The 20,533-nt window shown below is 35.7% G+C and overlaps 1 protein-coding gene across 1 annotated transcript in view; it reads left to right on the top strand.

Annotated features, from left to right (window-relative positions):
- The window catches only part of FBXL5 (F-box and leucine rich repeat protein 5), a 49,758-nt gene extending 29,479 nt beyond the window's left edge, over positions 1 to 20,279 (top strand). The window contains exons 10-11 of the mRNA XM_082633151.1: positions 12,619 to 12,767; positions 19,487 to 20,279. Of these exons, the coding sequence (XP_082489277.1) occupies positions 12,619 to 12,767; positions 19,487 to 19,563 (226 nt within the window). The 3' untranslated portion in view covers positions 19,564 to 20,279. The remainder of the gene's footprint in view (positions 1 to 12,618; positions 12,768 to 19,486) is intronic.
- The last annotated feature ends 254 nt before the right edge of the window (positions 20,280 to 20,533 follow it).

The raw sequence follows: 20,533 nt of genomic DNA, 5'->3' as shown, positions 1-20,533 counted from the left end.
GGGAGTGTTCTGATTTCATTCTTTTTTTTTTTTTTTTTTTTTTTTTTTGCGGTACGTGGGCCTCTCACTGTTTTGGCCTCTCTCGTTGCAGAGCACAGGCTCTGGACACGCAGGCCCAGCGGCCACTGTCCACGGGCCCAGCCGCTCCGCGGCATGTGGGATCCTCCCAGACCAGGGCACGAACCCGCGTCCCCTGCATTGGCAGGCGAACGCTCAACCACCACGCCACCAGGGTAGCCCCTAATTTCATTCTTTTACATGTAGCTGTCCAGTTTTGCCAGCACCACTTATTGAAGAGACTGTCTTTTCTCCATTGTATATCCTTGCTGCCTTTGTCATTAGATTAGTTGACCATAGGTGTGTGGGTTTATCTCTGGGCTTTCTATCTTGTTCCATTGATCTGTATTTCTGTTTTTGTGCCGGTATCATATTGTCCTGATTACTTTAGCTTTGTAGTATAGTCTGAAGTCAGGGAGTCTGATTCCTCCAGCTCTGTTTTTTTCTCTCAAGACTACTTTGGCTATTCAGGGTCTTTTGTGTCTCCATACAAATTTAAAAATTTTTTGTTCTAGTTCCATAAAAAACGCCATTGGTAATTTGATAGGGATTGCATTGAATCTGTAGATTGCTTTGGGTAGTATAGTCATTTTCACAATATTTATTCTTCCAATCCAAGAACATGGTATATCTCTCTATCTGTTGGTATGATATTTAATTTCTTTCATCAGTGTCTTATAGTTTTCTGCATACAGGTCTTTTGTCTCCCTAGGTAGGTTTATTCCTAGGTATCTTATTCTTTCTGTTGCAGTGGTAAATGGAAGTGTTTCCTTAGTTTCTCTTTCAGATCTTTCATCATTAGTGTATAGGAATGCAAGAGATTTCTGTGCATTAATTTTGTATCCTGCAACTTTACCCGATTCATTGATTAGCTCTAGTAGTTTTCTGGTAGCCTTTTTAGGATTCTCTATGTATGGTATCGTGACATCTGCAAACAGTGACAGTTTTACTTCTTCTTTTCCAATTTGTATTCCTTTTATTTCTTTTTCTTCTCTGATTGCCCTGGCTAGCACTTCCAAAGCTATGTTGAATAATACTGGTGAGAGTGGACATCCTTGTCTTGTTCCTGATCTTAGAGGAAGTGCTTTCAGTTTTTCACCATTGAGAACAATGTTTGCTATGGGTGTGTCATATATGGCCTTTATTATGTTAAGGTAAGTTCCCTCTATGCCCACTTTCTGGAGAGTTTTGATCATAAATGGGTGTTGAATTTTGTTAAAAGCTTTTTCTGCATCTATTGAGATGATCATATGCTTTTTCTTCTTCAGTTTGTTAATATGGTGTATCACATGGATTGACTTGCGTATATTGAAGAATCCTTGCAGAACTGGGATAAATCCCACTTGATCATGGTGTATGATCCTTTTAATGTGTTGTTGGATTCTGTTTGCTAGTATTTTGTTGAGGATTTTTGCATCTATATTCATCAGTGATATATTTCTGTAATTTTCTTTCTTTGCCAGGTAGAGTAATCTTGGCTGTAGGTTCTTTCCTTTCATCACTTTAAGTATATCATGACACTCCCTTCTGGCTTGTAGAGTTTCTGCTGAGAAATCAGCTGTTAACCTTATGGGAGTTCCCTTGTATGTTATTTGTCATTTTTCCCTTGCTGCTGTCAGTAATTTTTCTGTGTCTTTAATTTTTGCCAATTTGTTTACTATGTGTCTCATCATGTTTCTCCTTGGGTTTATCCTGCCTGGGAGTCTCTGTGCTTCCTGGACTTGGGTGGCTAGTTCCTTTCCCATGTTAGGGAAGTTTTCGACTATAATCTCTTCATATATTTTCTCGGGTCCTTTCTCTCTCTCTTCTCCTTCTGGGACCCCTATAATGTGAATGTTATTGCATTTATTAATGTTGCCCCAGTGGTCTCTTAGGCTGTTTTCATTTCTTTTCATTCTTTTTTCTTTCTTCTGTTCCGTGGCAGTGAATTCCACCATTCTGTCTTCCAGGTCACTTATCCGTTCTCCTGCCTCAGTTATTCTGGTATTGGTTGTTTCTAGTTCCTTTTTCATTTCAGTTATTGTATTGTTTATATCTGTTTGTTCTTTAATTCTTCTACGTCTTTGTTAAACATTTCTTGCATCCTCTCGATCTTTGCCTCCATTCTTTTTCCGAGGTCCTGGATCATCTTCACTATCATTATTCTGAATTCTTTTCAGGAAGGTTACCTATCTGCACTTCATTTAGTTGTTTTTCTGGAGTTTTATCTTGTTCCTTCATCTGGTACGTAGCTCTCTGCCTTTTCATCTTGTCTGTCTTTCTGTGAATGTGGTTTTTGTTCCACAGGCTGCAGGATTGTAGTTCTTCTTGCTTCTGCTGTCTGCCCTCTGGTGGATGAGGCTATCTTAGAGGGTTTTGCAAGTTTCCTGATGGGAGGAACTGGTGGTGGGTAGAGCTGGCTGTTGCTGTGGTGGGGAGAGCTCAGTAAAACTTTAATCCAGTTGTCTGCTGATGGGAGGGGCTGGGTTCCCTCCCTGTTGGTTGTTTGGCCTGAGGCGACCCAACACTGGAGCCTACCCAGGCTATTTGCTGGGTCTGAAGGCAGACTCTGGGAGGGCTCATGCCAAGGAGTACTTCCCAGAACTGCTGCCAGTGTCCTTGTCCTCATGGTGAGACACAGCCACCCCCCGCCTCTGCAGGAGACCCTCCAACACTAGCAGGTAGGTCTAGTTCAGTCTCCTATGGGGTCACTGCTCCTTCCCCTGGGTCCCGATACGCACACTATTTTGTGTGTGGCCTCCAAGAGTGGGGTCTCTTTCCCCTGTTGCTGTTGAAGTCCTGCAGTCAAATCCTGCTAGCCTTCAAAGGCTGGTTCTCTGGGAATTCCTCCTCCTGTTGCTGGACCCCGAGGTTGGGAAGCGTGACTTGGGGCTCAGAACCTTCACTCCAGTGGGTGGACTTCTGTGGTATAAGTATTCTCCAGTTTGTGAGTCACCCACCCAGCAGTTACGGGATTTGATTTTATTGTGATTGCAACCCTCCTACCATCTCACTGTGGCTTCTCCTTTGTCTTTGGATGTGGGATATCTTTTTTGGTGAGTTCCAGTGTCTTCCTGTCAGTTGTTTTCAGCAGTTAGTTGTGATTCCGGTGCTCTCGCGAGGGGGAGTGAGAGCATGTCCTTCTATTCTGCCATCTTGAACCAGTCCTCCCATTTTAACGACTTTTAAGTGTACAGCTCAGTGGCACTCTTGAGTTCACAGTGTTGTATAACATGCAAACATTTCCAAAACTTTTTCAGCACTCACAACAGAAAGTGTAACTATCAAGCAGTAACTGCTTACTCTTCCAACCCTCCCGGGCTCCCTACTGTTTTACTTTCTGTCTCTATGTATTTGCATTATTTATACAACATAGATACGTCATGTAAGGGGAAACATACAATACTTGTCCTCTCTGTCTGGCTTATTTCACTTAGCATAATGTATTCAAGGTTCATTCATGATGTAGAATGTATCAGAAGTTCATTCCTTATTATAGCTGAATAATATTCTGTATTTATGTACCACATTTTGTTTATCCGTTTGTCATTGATGTCATCATCGATAGGCACTTGGATTGTTCTCCCTTTTAGCTGTTGTGAATAATGCTGCTGTGAATATTGGCATACAAGTATTTGAGTCCTTGTTGTCATTTTTTCTTTAATTTCTTTAGCAGTGTTTTGCAGTTTTCAGTGTACAAGTCTTTTGCCTTAGTTAATTCTTAAGTATTTTAATTTTTTTGATGCTATTTTAAATGGAATTTTCTTAATTTCTTTCTCAGATTGTTCATTGCTAGCATATAGAAATAAAACTGATTTTTAAAAAATTAATTTATGTATTTTTGGCTGTGTTGGGTCTTCGTTGCTGCACGTGGGCTTTGTCTAGTTGTGGGGAGCAGAGGCTACTCTTCGTTGCATTGCGCAGGCTTCTCACTGTAGTGGCATTTCTTGTTGCAGAGCATGGGCTTCAGTAGTTGCGGTGCACAGGCTTAGTTGCTCTGCAGCATGTGAGATCTTCCCAGACCAGGGCTTGAACCCGTGTCCCCTGCTTTGGCAGGCGGATTCTTAACCACTGCACAACCAGGGAAGTCCCCTAATGTTCATTTCTTACATTGGTAATTTGAGTCCTCTTTTTTTCTTAGTTATACTAACTAAATGTTTGTCAGTTTTTGATGATCTTTTCCAAGAAACAAAGTTACTTTCTATGAGTTCAACCTTTTAAAATTTATTAAGTCTTTTTTTTGTGGCCAAACGTGGTCTGAGTATTCCATGTGCACTTGAGAAGAATGTGTATTCTGCTGTTTTTAACCGGAATGTTCTCTATATGTTTGGTAGGACTAATCTGTTAATAGTGTAGTTCAAGTTCTCTATTTCCCTCTTGATCTTCTGTCCACTTGTTCTATCCATTATTGAAATTGGGGTATTGTATTTCTGACTATTTTTGTAGGACTTTTCATTTTTCCCTTTAGTTCTATCAATTTTGTATTATATATTTTGGGGCTCTGTTGTTAAGTGTGTATATGTTCTCAGTTTTTTTTTAATCTTGGTGGGGTACACCTTTTACCAATATATAATATCCTAATACCCTTTGCCTTTTGTAAACATTTAAAAATTTAAAGTCTTTTTTGTTTCGCAGTATTATAGCCACTCTTGCTCTGTTTTTGTTACCTTGTTTTTTTGGCCTCACTGTGTGGCATGCACAATCTTAGTTCCCTGACCAGGGATTGAACCTGTGCCCCCTGCAGTGGAAGCATGGAGTCTTAACCACTTGACTGCCAGGGAACTCCCCCCTTTTGGTTACTTTTTGCTTGGAGTATCTTTTCTCATGCTTTTACTTTTAACCTCTTAGTGTTTTTGCATCTAAAGTGAGGTCTCTAAGAAAGAGTATATAGATGGATCATGTTTTTAAAATTCTGAAGTTAAAAAATTTTTAATATAGTCTGTTAATCTCTGCTTTTCAGGAGGAGAATTTGATGGATTCATTTTTAAAGTAGTTACTGATAAAGGAGACTTTACTTATGCCATTTATCTATTTCTTTTCCTTATGTTTTACATGCTTTTGTTCCTCATTTTCTCAGTGACTTCCTCTTTTTATGTTTTGTTTTGTTGTAATATACCATTTGATTCCTTTTTTCTCCATTTTCTTTGTTTTTTAAAGTTATTTTTTTAGTTGCTACCTTAGGGATACAATTAACATCTTGAACTTAAAACACCCTAGTTTGACAACCAGCTTAGTTTCAATCATGTACAAATACTCTACTCTTGACATCTCTGTCTCATCTCCTTTATATTGTTATTGGTACAGGTTACATCTTTATACATTGTGTGCCCTTTAACGTGGATTTATAATTACTGTTTTATGCTTTTGTATATGCATTATTAACTAATTGCTTTCTACCTTCAAACAGTATTATATCACTTAACATAGAATGTAAGAATCTTAAAACAGTAATTGCCTGTTCCCCTCCCCATTCTTTGTGCTGTTTTTGTTATATATTTTATTTCTATATATGTTTTAAACCCCATAATACATTGCTAGTATTTTTTCTTTAAACAATTGTCTTTTTTTTGGCCACGAGGTATGTGGGATCTTAACTCCCTGACCAGGGATTGAACCCGCACCCCCTGTGTTAGAAGGTGAAGTCTTAACCACTGGACTACCAGGGAAGTCCCAAACAATTGTCTTTAGAAAAAAATTAACAAAGAACTCTTATTGCACCTTTTTTGCCATTCTTCATTCTTTTGTGCAGTTTCATGTTTCCATTTGGTATTGTTTTTCTTTTGCCTGCAGAGTACTCTGTAGTTTTTTGTACTGTTAAGTCTTTTGTCAGTAAACTTTGAGCTCTTGTCTGAGAAACTCTTTATTTCACCTTCATTTTAGAAAGATTTTCACTGTGTATAGAATTCTAAGTTGGTAGTTTTGTTTTAGCACTTTTAAGATGTTACATTGTCTTTCAGCTTGCATCATTTGTGAGAATTGTATTACATTTTTATCTTTGTTCTTCCATATATTATGTGTTTTTTCTTTAGCTGTTTTAAAATTTTATTTCTGCTTTTAATGAGTTTGCATATGGTATGCCTTGGTGTGGTTATCTTCATTGTTATCTTGCTTGGGGTTTATTGAGATTCTTGGATATGTTATTCCTAGCTTTCATAAAATTGAAAAACAAAATTCAGCCATTATTTCCTCAAGTACTTTTTCTCTCCTCCCTATTCTCTTACCCCTGCTTCTTGCTGGGACTTCCATGTATGTCAGACTTCTTGGTACTGTACTATAGGTCACTTTAGTGTAATAGTTCCCTGGACTGTGATGACAAAGTACCACAAGCTAGGTGGTTAGAATGATAGAAATTTATTCTCTTAGAGTTCTGGAGATTAGAGTTCTATAATCAAGGTGTTGGCCAAACCATGTTCCCTCTGAAACCTTTAAGGGAGCATCCTTTCTTAACTCTTAAAACCTCTCATAGACCCAGGTGTTGCTTGGCTTGTGGCACTATAACCCCAATCTCTGCCTCAGTCTTCACACGGCCATCTCCTTTTTGTGTCTGTATATCTATGAGTCTTCACATGGCATTATCCGTGTGTGTGTGTGTGTATGTGTGTGTCTAAATATCCCTCTTCTTATGAGGACATCAGTCATATTGGATTAAGGCCCACCCTAATGACCTGATCTTAACTTCATTAAATCTGCAAAGACCGTATTTCCAACTAAAGTCACATTTATGATACTGAGGGTTAAGACTTCAACGTATCTTTTTTTGATGGGGGAGGGAGGGGACACAATTCAAACCATAACACCAGAGCTTTTTTTTTCCTTACTGTTTTTGTTCTTTTTTCTCTTGGTGCTTCATTTTGGTTAATCTGGTTGTTCTTCAAGTCCACTAATTTTTGCAATGTCTAATCACTGCTAATCTCATTCAGTGTATTTTTTATTTCAGATATTGTATTTTTCATCTCTAGAAGTTTCATTTGGTACACTCATGATCCTCCCTGATATATACATATACACACACATATAAGCACATTAATAATGTATGTAAATATATTAAAACATAAAAACATACTAATATATAGACATGTTTTTTGTTTCATTATGTTCATATTTTCTTTTAAATCCTTGAGCATATTTAAAATATGAAATCTGTTTTAAAGTCATTATCTACTAATTTCATCATCTTTATCATTTATTGGTCTGTTTCTATTGATTTTTTTTTCTGATTCTTTGAGTGTTTAGTAGTTTTTGATTGGATACCAGATAATGTGAATTATACATTGTTGAATTCTGGATTTTGTTCTAGTCTTTTAAAGATTACTGCTTTGAATCACTCCCTGGTCTGTATTATTTCTGTAACTTGTATATATTTCTAAAACTTTTTTTCTTATTGCATGCATTATTAATACTTTGTTTAAGTGTTTCTTTCTTTCTTTGAGGGCAGAGAATGTATTTTGCATTTTACTGTGTAGGCCTGTGCCTGACATACTTGGGTATTGGTGATAAAAAGTAGACTAGAGTGATCTTTCTAGTATGCATTTCTTATTACTTGTTATTACTCCTTTAAGCGTTTCAGTGAGTCTTACTGCCCTTTGGTTAAAGTTCAGATTTTTGGCCCTTGCTTGCCTCTGTAGTTTATATCTTGTTACCTTCTTTAAATCTCTTCCTTTTACTTCCTCACATCTTCACCTCTGCCAAAAAAAGAGATAGCAAGTAGGTAAACATAAACATAACACACAAACACACAAAACCATCCTTTCTTTAACCATACTCAGCTATTTTCATTTCCTCCAGGTATACAGGCATACTTTGTTTCATTGTACTTTGCTTTATTGTGCTTTGCAGATAATCGCGTTTTATACAAATTGAAGGTTTGTGGCAACCTTGTATTGAGCAGGTCTGTCAGTGTCATTTTTCTAACGGTATTTGCTTGCTTCACGTCTTTGTGTCACACTTTAATTCTTCAATATTTCAAACTTCCATTATTATTATATTTGTAATGGTGATCTGTGATCAATGATCTCTGATGATACTACTGTAATTGTTTTGGAGTGCCACAAACCATATAAGATGGCAAACTTAATCGATAAATACTGTGTGTGTTCTGACTGCTTCAACTGGCTATTCTCCCATCTCTCTCCATCTTCTCCTGCCACCCTATTTCCTGAGACACAACAGTATTGAAATTAGGCCAATTAATAACCCTACAGTGGCCTCTAAATATTCAAGGAAAATGAGTCACACATCTCTCACTTTAAATCAAAATCTAGAAATGATTAAGCTTAGTGAGGAAGGCACGTCAAAAGCCAAGCAAGATAGGCTGAAAGCTAGGTCTTTTGCACCAAACAGTTAGCCAGGTTGTAAAAGCAAAGGATAAGTTCTTGAAGGAAATTAAAAGTGCTACTCCACTGAACACATGAATGATAAGAAAGCAAAACAGCCTTTTTACTGATAAGGAGAAAGTTTTAGTGGTCTGGATAGAAGATCAAACTAGCCACAGTATTCTTTTAAGCCAAAGCCTAATTCACAGCAAGACCCTAATAACTCTCTTCAGTTCTGTGAAGGCTGAGGTGAGGAAGCTGCAGAAGAAAAGTTGGAAGCGAGCAGAGGTTGGTTCATGAGATTTAAGGAAAGAAGCCATATCATAAAAGTGCAAGGTGAGTACAGAGGAGAAGTCAGTGCCTGGCTTCAAAGGACAGGCTGACTCTTTTGTTAGGGGTTAATGCAGCTGGTGACTTTGTTGAAGCCAGTGCTTATTTACCATTCTGAAAATCCTAGGGCCCTTAAGAATGATGCTAAACCTACTCTGCTTGTGCTCTGTAAATGAAACCACAAAGCCTGGATGGCAGCACATCTGTTTACAACATGATTTACTGACTTTTTTTTTTTTTTGCGGTACGCGGGCCTCTCACTGTTGTGGCCTCTCCCGTTGTGGAGCACAGGCTCTGGACGCACAGTCTCAGCGGCCATGGCTCACGGGCCTAGCCACTCCGTGGCATGTGGGATCTTCCCGGACCGGGGCACGAACCCCTGTCCCCTGCATCGGCAGGCGGACTCTGAACCACTGCGCCACCAGGGAAGCCCGATTTACTGACTTTTTAAGCCCACTGTTGAGACCTACTGCTTAGGGAGAAAAAGGTTCCTTTCAAAGTACTGCTCAGAGATAATGTACCTGGTCACCCAAGAGCTCTGATGGAGATGTACCATGAGATTAATGTTTTTTGTTGTTGTTTGTTTTATAAATTTATTTATTTATTTTTTGCTGTGTTGGGTCTTTGTTGCTGTGCACGGGCTTTCTGTAGTTGTGGTGAGCAGGGGCTACTCTTTGTTGCAGTGCGCGGGCTTTTCATTTCAGTGGCTTCTCTTGTTGCAGAGCACAGGCTCTAGGCATGCGGGCTTCAGTAGTTGGGGCAGATGGGCTCAGTAGTTGTGGCTCGTGGGCTCTAGAGTGCAGGCTCAGTAGTTGTGGTGCACGGGCTTACTTGCTTCATGACATGTGGGATCTTCCCGGACCAGGGATCGAACCCGTGTCCCCTGCATTGGCAGGCAATTCTTAACCACTGCGCCACCAGGGAAGTCCCTGAGATTAATGTTGTTTTCATGCCTGCTAACACAACATCCATTCTGCAGCCCATTGATCCAGGAGGCATTTCAACTTTCAAGTTTTACTATTTAAGAAATACATTTTGTAAGGCTATGTAGCTGCCTTAGGTAGTGATTCCTCTGAGGCAGCTGGGCAAAGTAAATTGAAAACCTTCTTGAAAGAATTCACCATTGTAGATGCGATGAAGAACATTTGTGATTCCTGGGAACATATCAAAATATCAACATTAACAGGATTTTAGAAGAAATTGATTACAACCCTCATGAATGACTTTGAGGGGTTCAAGACTTCACTGGAGGAAGTAACTGCAGATTAGAAATAGCAAGAAAACTAGAATTCAACGTAGAGTATGAAAATGTGACTGAATTACATCTGTGATAAAACTTTAATGGATAAGGAGTTGTTTCATATGGTTGAACAAAGAAAGTGGTTTCTTCCGATGGAATCTACTCCTGGTGAAAATGCTGTGAAGACTGTTGAAGTGGCAACAAAAGATTTAGAATATTACATAAACTTAATTGTTAAAGCAGTGTCAGGGTTTGAAAGTAATTGACTCCAATTTTGACAGAAGTAGGGTAAAATGCTACAGAGAAATCATTCGTGGAAGGAAGAGTCAGTCAATGTAGCAAAAAAAACTTCATTGTTGTCTTATTATATGAAACTGCCACGGCCACCCCAGCCTTCAACCACCACCTCGATCAGTCAGCAGCCGTCAACATGGAGGCAAGACCCTCCACCAGCAAAAAGATTATGACTTGCTGCTGAAGGCTCAGATGATACAATAAGTATTTTTAGCAATTAGCAATAAAATAAAGTTTTTAATTAAGGTATGCATATAGTTTTTTAGACATACTGCTATTGCATACTTAATAGACTACAGTATAATGTAAACATAACTTTTTTATATGCACTAGAAAACCAAAAAATTTGTGTGGCTTGCTTTATTGTGATATTCGCTTTATTGTGGTGGTCTGGAACTCAACCTGCAATATCTCTGAGGTATGCCTGTAGTGTATTTCTCTGTCTTCATACATTTGCATTTGCTCTCTCTCTGACAAACGTTTATTGGCTAACTTCTGTTCGTTTCTACCTCCATTCCAGTTTAAATGTCACTTTTTAAGGGAAACCTTTTGTGACCCCTGTCCCCCTCCCTCCACCAAGGCCCTTAAATGCGTTCCCAGGAGAGCATTCATCATATGATATTATAACTGCTTGTTTACTTTTGTCTTGTTTGATACCCCACTAGACTCAGTGAGGCCAGTGAATGCATATACAGTTTACTCAAGTGTATCTGTGATACGAAGTTTTATATTCCATGAAGTCTGTCCTCAGTGTACTGAACATTTTTAAGTTTTAGAACATGAAGCAGTTTCTGCATTGAGATATCTTCTGAGATCTTTTAGACCACTTTTTAGAAGCTGTTTTATTTTTTATTCTGAGCTATTCAACTTTATAGGAAAAAAAGAATCAATAAACTTTAAACAATAGTCTTCCTTTAAAGATGTCTATTTGTAATTACTGTGGCCCAGTCAAGCCACTGAAGTTCTGAACTGCCACTGTTATTAATTTAAACTGTGGGAGTGGATCAGGGAATCTATGATTTAAGAAAAAGTCAGTCTTTTTCAGTCAAAATATAAGGAGAAATATGCATTTAAATCTGTCACGTGTATTAGGGTCTTGATAAGCTCTTTTTGATAGACCAGGTTTTTCTTTTAAACATGCAATGACAAAACATTAAAATGTATGTACTAATCTTTGTCCATCAGTGCCTCTCACTGAATATATAAATATTTCCATAGTTTATTCTAATCTCAGTAGTTTACATACTTTTACTTACCTTTACTTCCTAATTTCCGTGTATCTGCATAATCATTCTATTTGTTTTTTTACAAAATTTATTGTATTAGTTTTTGGATAGTGCTGTCAAGATAGACTGTCTCTAGTGTTCCCAGTTTTTGCTGCTCTATAGAGAAAATTGATGTTCTCAGTTTTGCTCTTGATATTTTTCAGCTCTGCCATTGTCATTTCAGTCAATTTCTCATTTTATTCTGCTTATATAAATTGTTTTTTAAAATTCTTCTAGGGTATGCCATGAAAAGCAATGTTTTCATTTTTACTAAAATGAAATTCACATTAAATTCATTCTTTTAAAGGGTACAAATCAGTGGTTTTAGTATACTTACAAGGTTGGCAACCATTACCACTATCAAATTAGAAACATTTTCATTAAACCAAAAAGAAACCATATACTCATTAGCAGTCATTCTTCATTCCTCTTTGCCCCTAGCCCCTGGTAGCCACTAATTTACTTTGTCTGTCTATTCTGCTTATTTTGGACATTTCATATAAGTAGAATTACATAGTATGTGGTCTTTTGTGTATGATTTTTTTCACTTAGCAGTGTTTTCAAGGTTCATGCATGCTGTAACATGTATCAGTTCTTTATGGCTACATGATATTTATACTAAATTTTGTTTATCCACTCATTGGTTAGTGGACATTTGGATTGTTTCCACTTTTTGGATATTATGAATAATCCTGCTGTGAACATTTGTTTGCAAGTTTTTCTGTGAACATATGTTTTCACTTCTCTTGGGTATATGCTGATTCCTTAACTCTTTGAGGAACTGCCAAACTTTAGTAATTTTCTTGATAATTTTTACTTAGACAGTTTAGTAGGTGAGTGAAGATTACAATTCCAGGATTCATTACTTCCTTCCTGTAAGAACTGAGTTACTGTAATGTTCTTATAAAGAACATTTCATAGACTTGTTTATTGAATGTCTTCAGAAATGTCTCTGTTCAATGTATCCTGCCTAAGGATGAAGTTAGTTTTCATGTTTTGTAGAGATACTTTAATTTTTCATTGCCAAATTGAAAGGTCTGTTAATAGTCCATTGGGCCATAGGCATACCTAAGTTTTCATAGATTTTACAATACATTTTAATTGTTAATATATTCTAATTGTTGAATTGCTTCTCTTACAGGGTTTTGACTCTGGGAGGAGGGCTACCTTATTTGGAGCACCTTAATCTCTCTGGTTGTCTTACTGTAACTGGTGCAGGCCTGCAGGATTTGGTTTCAGCATGTCCTTCTCTAAATGATGAATACTTTTACTACTGTGACAACATTAACGGTAATGCCTTTTAACAATGGGATAATTTTGGAGGAGTTGATTTAAAATTTTTTAACAGTTCTGAAAATTCTTAGGGTTTCTATTTTGTTTTCTAGATTTCTAATTACCAAACATTTTTACTTTCAGGTTTAGTCTGAAAGATAAGCTTTCTTATCTTTCTAAAGATAAGTTTTCTTTTGGAGAGATATCTCAACTATCCATTCTGCCAGATTTTAGAAATATGTCATAGTTTAATCAATCCAAAGTGACAAGTTTTTATAGAATTACTAAAATTCTTATAAAATTTTGGGAAATTCCTCTAGAGTGAAAGAGCACTCATTAACAATACAGAGTATTGCTGTTCTAGATACACCTAATTCTTAGGGATGATAGAGTCAGTTTTCTTGTAGGACAAGAAAACTTCATAATGTAGTAGAAAAAGGAGGACTTTGGTAATGTGTACTCCTCAGGGACCCTGAATCTGGTTCCAAATAAATCTCTTGGAAGATTGAGGAGGATGGTGAGTGTGGTATTGGGAAGAGTCTGAGGTGCTTTAAATGTGATTAAAATTCCTATAGTATTATGGAGATTGAGCCCTGAACCTACTTTTAACAATCATCAGGTAAGCATTTCTTGATTTTTTTGTTTTGTTTTATTTTTTAAGCCTATTCCTGCCCTGCAATGGGACTGTTTAATGTGCTTTTTCAAAGTACCTTCAGTGCCCTGTTGGGCATTTGATAATCACTGGTAGAGACTGAAGTCCTGAAGCATAAAAAGCCGCTCCTCAATTATTAGTAAGCAAGTCAACCTCATGTATTTATAATTGGAAAAAATTTACATGGTTCAGATTCTACTGTGTCTTTTTACATTATGTATTGTTATTTTTGAGAGTCCAGTTCATCTTAAGATCATGGGAAGATAAACGGAGTCTCTCAGGCAGAAAAATTGACAGACGTCAGCAAGACTAGAGGAATAGTATCTTCTTTAACGACATACCTGTAGGCAGAGAAGTTAGCAAATCTGCTGTTTCTCAGAGATTAGATTTTTCTTAAAATGCATATGAAGAGACAGGAGATGGCAGCTCTTTTGTTTCTTGAATCACATTGGTGATGCAGGAGATGACCTCCCATGTTCTTGAAATAGCAACACTAACTTCAAGCATTTCTTTGCTCTCTGTTGCCTTTAGTGTATAAGAAGGAATGGGGAAAATTAATGTCATTTTAGTTGTAACCTGCTAAGTGTACAAAAGAAAGTGTGAGTGCTACAGTGCAGCCCTTGCTTCTTTTGGGGATGCAATGAAGATATATATATATATATTTTTAATACACGGTTATGTCATTGTAGGTTCACTGTTGTACTTACTAAGGCTTATAGGATATACTATGAAAAGTAATCAGTAAGCAATTATTTTTTGTAAGAAAAACACCTTATTGGTAGGTTGCATTTGAATTGTCTACACTGATTTCAGCATAAGTTATGCTGGTGGGAATAAATCTCAGAACCTAATTTGTTATACTTATTTTGGGGTATATAGATGTTTTTGGATTGGTGGGGGGATTGGGTTTCACTTCATTTTTACCATCTGCCTACTACTTTTGTGTGTGTGTGTGTGTTTTTAAAAAACCTTCTTGAAATAATTTAGGTGTTGGGATAAAGTTAAATACTTAAAAACTTTTGCACTTTGTTAGTATGTTAGAATTCCTTTCATCTTGACTGGTTTTGAATATATAAATATTAAAGTGTTCCAAAGGAGCTGCTACATTCTTTTTGTTGAATGTTAAGATTTTTTTGATAAATGAGTGGTAATTTTCAATAAATGAATTTTAATGAATATATCTGACTTTAAAATGTTTGAAAATAAATTGACCGTGCTTGTATAATCCAATACCAAGTCTCCTTTTACAGCTTCTTAAAGCATGATTTGGGGGAAATGGAAATCCTTTAAAGTTTACAGGGTGACTTGTCATGTGAACTTATGTTCCAGAGTTCCAGCCAGTTGCTCTTAAACCAATGCCCTGATACAATCTTTTCCTTAAAAGGCCATATGGACACTAGAAAGTGTTAGAATAAAGTTGCATTGTATCCAGTTTTGCAAGATGACACGGGATTCATCCAGTATCTTTTATTACAATTCAACTTGTACAATAAATACTTAGTGACTGTAAATATTTAGCTCCCTTTTTATTATTATTTTTATTATTTCTGAAAGTAGTCAATATTTTTATACATGTTCTTAAACTAATAGGGAGCATATTTAGGTGACACATTATATTTTAACATTTGAGAGTAACACCTTAACTAAAAATGTATTTTGTCGAAAGAGAGTTTACATAGTTAACTACCAGGTTACTAACTAAAAGAAGTAAATGCTGATAAATAATATTCATTAACTAAAAAGTGATAAGTAAAACAAAATTTTCTATTTCCTGAACATTAACAGAGATTTTGGAGAAGATAAATTAGTAATCAGATATTCAAACAGTGTCTGCTGTGAGCAAGATACTGTACTAAGCATTAACATAAAATGCCATTTTTATTCTTCTTAATGATTCTTCATGACACTTAAATTTGTTATTTGATTGATAAAGTTAAGATTTAAGTATAAAAAAAGGCTCCTTAGCCATAACATTTAAAAAATTCCTTGTCATTTAGGAAGTGTTAGGTGGAATTGCCTAGTTTGAGAGCTCTGAAGAACATTTGAACAATGATAGCAAATAAACTTGTACTGATTTGCATTTCAATGTATGTTTAATTTATGAATTAAGATAGATTAGATCATAGCAGGTGACACAGTTTCAGATGATTTGCTCTCTTATGTTTCTAATTTAAGTTAAAGAGGAATTAAAGGTAAGTGAAGGTAAGTGCAGATATACGGCATAAGTAATATGCTTAAAATCTAGGAAAATCAAACCAGTAATAAAAATTTGGGAAAATAACAATAGCTACCATTATAGCTCTTCTTAATTAATATTTTAAAAAATGCTTTCTTACAAAATTTATTTTTACCATGCGTTTAAAGATTTTATTTAATGATTATGCAAATGTTATTTTTCTGTTTTATTATCCTTTACCGTAATTTAGCCCTCATCTATTATAACCATTGGGTTTATTATCTCATATCAAGATCGACATTTACTGGTGATAAGTCAAATGTTTACCTTTGAAATTCCATGTCTGTGGAAGCACAACCGTCTACTTGAGATACTTGGCAACCCAACATATCTTAGTCATGTTTCTTTCCAATTCTACCTCACTTTTTCTGTTGCCTGTTTATTCTGTTGTCCATTTATTCCCTTTTCTAAATAGTCCTTCTGTGATGCTTAAGGGTCTTAACTGTTAACATTGCTTATGATTTCCATGCTTTGGAAATTGCTTTCTCCCCTGTTTTCTACAGTATGAAACTAACTTACAAACAGCGGTTGTCTTCACTTTTGCTTTGCCCTAGGCCTTCAACAAAATAAAACCCATTCATGGATGATATCACTTTTATGGATTTTTAGGATCAGTCACCTGGAATGTCATTCACCTTATGATGGGATTGTAGTTTTGAGGTAGTTAGTATTACAGTTGTTGGTTAAGTACAATTTATGCCCTTAGATTTCCATTGAAACTAAGATATTCTGGTGTGTATCTGAGAAAGGGAGCACATTTTATAGCAATATGAGCGTAAACTTTGTTTTGTGATGAATAAGGAGATGCTGACAGATATCAGGATAGGGTTACTTTCTACCTAATATAGGACACATATTTTTATTCCTACATTTTTCTTCTCATATTATCCCTACTTCCATCCCTTAGACTCTGAGAGCAAAAAGTGACTCAGGTCACCAGAGTGGAGACTGAGGATCTTGGGCCTCTGTTTTTTGGGGAGATTGGTGAAAAACTGTGTGGTACAGGCATACCTCGGAGATATTGTGAGTTTGGTTCCTGACCACCATAATAAAGTGAATATTGCAATAAAGTGAGCCACGTGAATATTTTGGTTTCCCAGTGTACATAAAAGTTATGTTTGCACTGTACTGTAGTCTATTAAGTACAAAAGCATTGTCTAAGAAAAGCAATGTACATACTTTAATTTAAAAATACTTTTTTGCTAAAAAATTTTAACCATCATCTGAGCCTTCAGTGAGTCATAGTAGTAACATCAAAGATCACTGATCACAGATGACCATAACAAATATAATAATAATGAAAACGCTTGAAATATTGTGAGAATTACCAAAATGTGCCAGAGAGACAAGAAGTGAGCAAATGCTCTTGGAAAAATGGTGCCAATAGACTTGCTCAGTGCAAGGTTGCCACACACCTTTAGCTTGTAAAAAATGCAGTATCTGCAAAGTGCAATAAAGTGAAGCACAATTAAATGAAGTATGCCTGTGTTTGGAAAAATATGAATCTTTTGATTAGATTCCTTGATCCAGTTGGCTCCTTTGAGGCTCACATTTAATTTTCTCTCTTGAAAACCAGTAGCATACTTACTTTGATTGCTTTCAGCCATCGCTTATGATTTTTCCCTAGGCCACTGATTTCAGTATAAAATTTCTTCCTTACCTTTCTGTCCTTTTAAAAATAGGAGTATAGACATTTTGAAGTATTGTAGGGAGTTTCAGTTTGGAATATTGTACCCAAGTCTCCATGTCTCTTTCCTCATACTTCTCCCTTCCAAAAAAGTTAGAATAGAATTATATACTGAGAAAATGATAGATATGTTTTTGCAAAAGCCACCAGTTTAAAGCGTTTCATCACAGGGACTGTGTCAGGGCAGGGCAATGATAGTGAGGTAGGAGATTGGCTCTTGGAGAAAGGCTCTACTAGGTGATTGGCAGGCAAAGCAGTAACCAGTGCAAGGGGTGAGGAAAGGCAAGCTAAGAAGGGAAGGTGGGGAATATCAGTTAAAGCTGAAAATGTATTCAAAGGGAGAACCAGGTCAAAGGTTGTCAGTGCGAGAAGATTTTCAAACCACTAGAGCATTTCTAATAAATATCTGATAATATGTACTAAGAAATTTCATTTTGACTCTTTGATTAAGATGACTAGCATTGTGTCTTAAGAGAAACTAGTCTTAACAAAAATGCTACTTTATGAATTTTAAGTATTTGACACATTTAACTTTTCATTTTCAAAATAGAATAGATTTTAATTTTGATTAAATAAAAAATAAGCTTGTGGTAATTCAATTTTATATTTGAAATGACTTAACTTTTATTATGGAACATTTTAAATATTTAAACATAATATAAAGAAGTTTTATGGATCATTGCCTTCAGCAGTTATAAACCTGTGGTCAATCTTTTTTGATATACTATTGCCCATTCTCATACCTGCTCCCTGTATCCCAGGCATTATATTACTTTAAAAGTTAAGCATAAGCATTTGAAAATAAATGAAATCGTAAGCTATTGCAGTTCCGCTATGCTTGTAAAGTTCATTAGTTTCTTTTCTTACTTAAAGATACATTATTATTTCCATTAGTGAAATATATGAATGCTATACTTCATTGATTATATACCCTAAGAAATTAGTCCTTTGTATTTTGTATATTGCCATTTCAGGAATACAAAAAAAAGTTAAATTCTGGTAAATAAGTGTGTTCTATGTGTTTATTTGCAAGTAGTTATTTTCTTATGTTGGTATTAGCATAATTGCCTTCTTTTGCAATGGATTGCTACTTCAAAAGACAAACAAAGCTAATTTAACATATTTTTCTAAGTTAAAGTCTTGATATCATTCCAGGGTACTATGATTTTTCAATTATAATCCATTTGATAAAATAAATATTATTTTCTATAATAAAAATATATTTCATGCACTTTTATGGTCCTTGCATATCAAAAATGCAAGTATTTTGGTTCTAATTGATGAAAGAACTAATTAACTTTGTTCATGGTGCAGACATACTGAAAGGCTTCAATATAGTTAAAATGTCTTTTTCCACATTTGCTCGCCTTTATGAAAACTGTGATTCATTCAGAGTACTTGACATTTGAATATGCGCCATGATATCTCTTTGATACTTTCTAATTCTCAGCTATGTTTCCTAATGGATCTTTTAATCTAGTGTCTGGGTAGCATAATGTGATTGGAATAAAATGTCAGTTATTCCACAAATGTATTATTACTTTTCTTTGTAATTGGATCATAATTTTTATTATGTCTTAGATATGTTTTTAATGATTCATTCATTACATATTTGATTCTGGAAGATAATTTCATCTAACCCTATCACATGACTTATTTTGGGTACAGATGTTAAATAACAATATGGCAAATATGTTAAGGCTGTATCTACATAGTTTATTTTTAACAAAAGTTTTGAATATAATATTTATTATAATTGCTCAATACTGGATTCTTTAGCTTATCTATTACAGATAAGGTTGTTTTTGCCTTAATTATATTTCTAGGAAAGATGTTCATGATACAAGAAATCCATTGTGAAGTTATCCTGGCAGTCTTGCTTCTGTGGGTTATCTCTTTTCTTCTTGGATTTTTTATTTTGTAAGATTGTTGCCAAAAAATTACTTCTTTTTATTCTTCTTTTTCATTTACCTATATTAGTTAAAGTCAAACTGCTGTTGGCGATTTTTGTGCTGAATAATTTTATACACTCATGGGATTTTACTTATATGTTACAAATATATTACTAGCTAAAAAAAATAAGTGTTTTACTTCTTTCATTAGCAAGATTATTTTTGTGTGATAAGAAATTCCTCCTTTCACACCTTTCTGTTTTCATACAGGTCCTCATGCTGACACCGCCAGTGGATGCCAGAATTTGCAGTGTGGTTTTCGAGCCTGCTGCCGCTCTGGCGAATGACCCTTGACTTCTGACCTTTGTCTACTTCATTTAGCTGAGCAGGCTTCCTTTCATGCACTTTACTTATAGCACATTTCTTGTGTTAATCATCCCTTTTTGAGTGTGACTTGTTTTGGCCCCATTTCTTACAGCCTCGGAAATCTTAATTTACCAGTGAATTGTACAGTGTTGTTTCTCTTGCAAATCCTATTTTTGTTTTAGAAAGGGATTAGGTCTTTTCATAGGGTGAGAACAATTTTATCAGATTTCTTTTAAACTAAATATTTTGAAAAAAATGTCACTAATGCCATGCCATTTAAAGTATTTTTTAGATTATTTTGAGTTCTGAAGTCAATGGGTTATTGGTTCTCTTCATAGATAAACACTGTACCAAGCCTTGCAGATCTTTTCAGACATACATTTTTGAAGTTTTATTTTCAGAGACTGCAAATTTTGGAAACCAGTCTCTTTTCCATAATGTTTCCTTTATTTGAACAATTCTCAGAGGGCCAATTCAAACATATCCACATATAAGATTCTTTAAGATTATAAAATAAATTGGCTTCTTGGTGTTAGCTCAGGGAGCTGGCACAGCACCAATGTCTTTGTATTCGCTTTCTTCAAAGACCCCTGGTTCCCACCACTGTCCATAAATTGTCACATTTGGGGGAGGGGTTTTTAAAAGTTCCACAGTCATTTGAAGAAATGTATAAATAAAATCTACTTTGAGGACTTTACCAAGTAATGTCTTTTGTGTTTTGATTTTGTTGTAAATCTCAATCCAGGGTTACTTTACTGTGAAATAGGACGAAATAGGTCTTTTGAACTCCCATGAAATCATGACTCTGACAAATGAATAGTTCTAGACAGATACCTGATTTTATTGAGCTGAGTTGTCTTTTTGAAATTTATTGTGCAGTAGTCAGAATTTGAATTTGTAAGCTTATCTTCATTGCTGTTCGAAATAATAATTAGAATGGAGACCTGTTCA

Source organism: Mesoplodon mirus (genome assembly GCF_964341445.2).
Source record: "Mesoplodon mirus genome assembly, chromosome: 2".
NCBI classification, from domain to species: domain Eukaryota; kingdom Metazoa; phylum Chordata; class Mammalia; order Artiodactyla; family Ziphiidae; genus Mesoplodon; species Mesoplodon mirus.
This window is presented reverse-complemented; position numbering and strand designations above follow the sequence as displayed.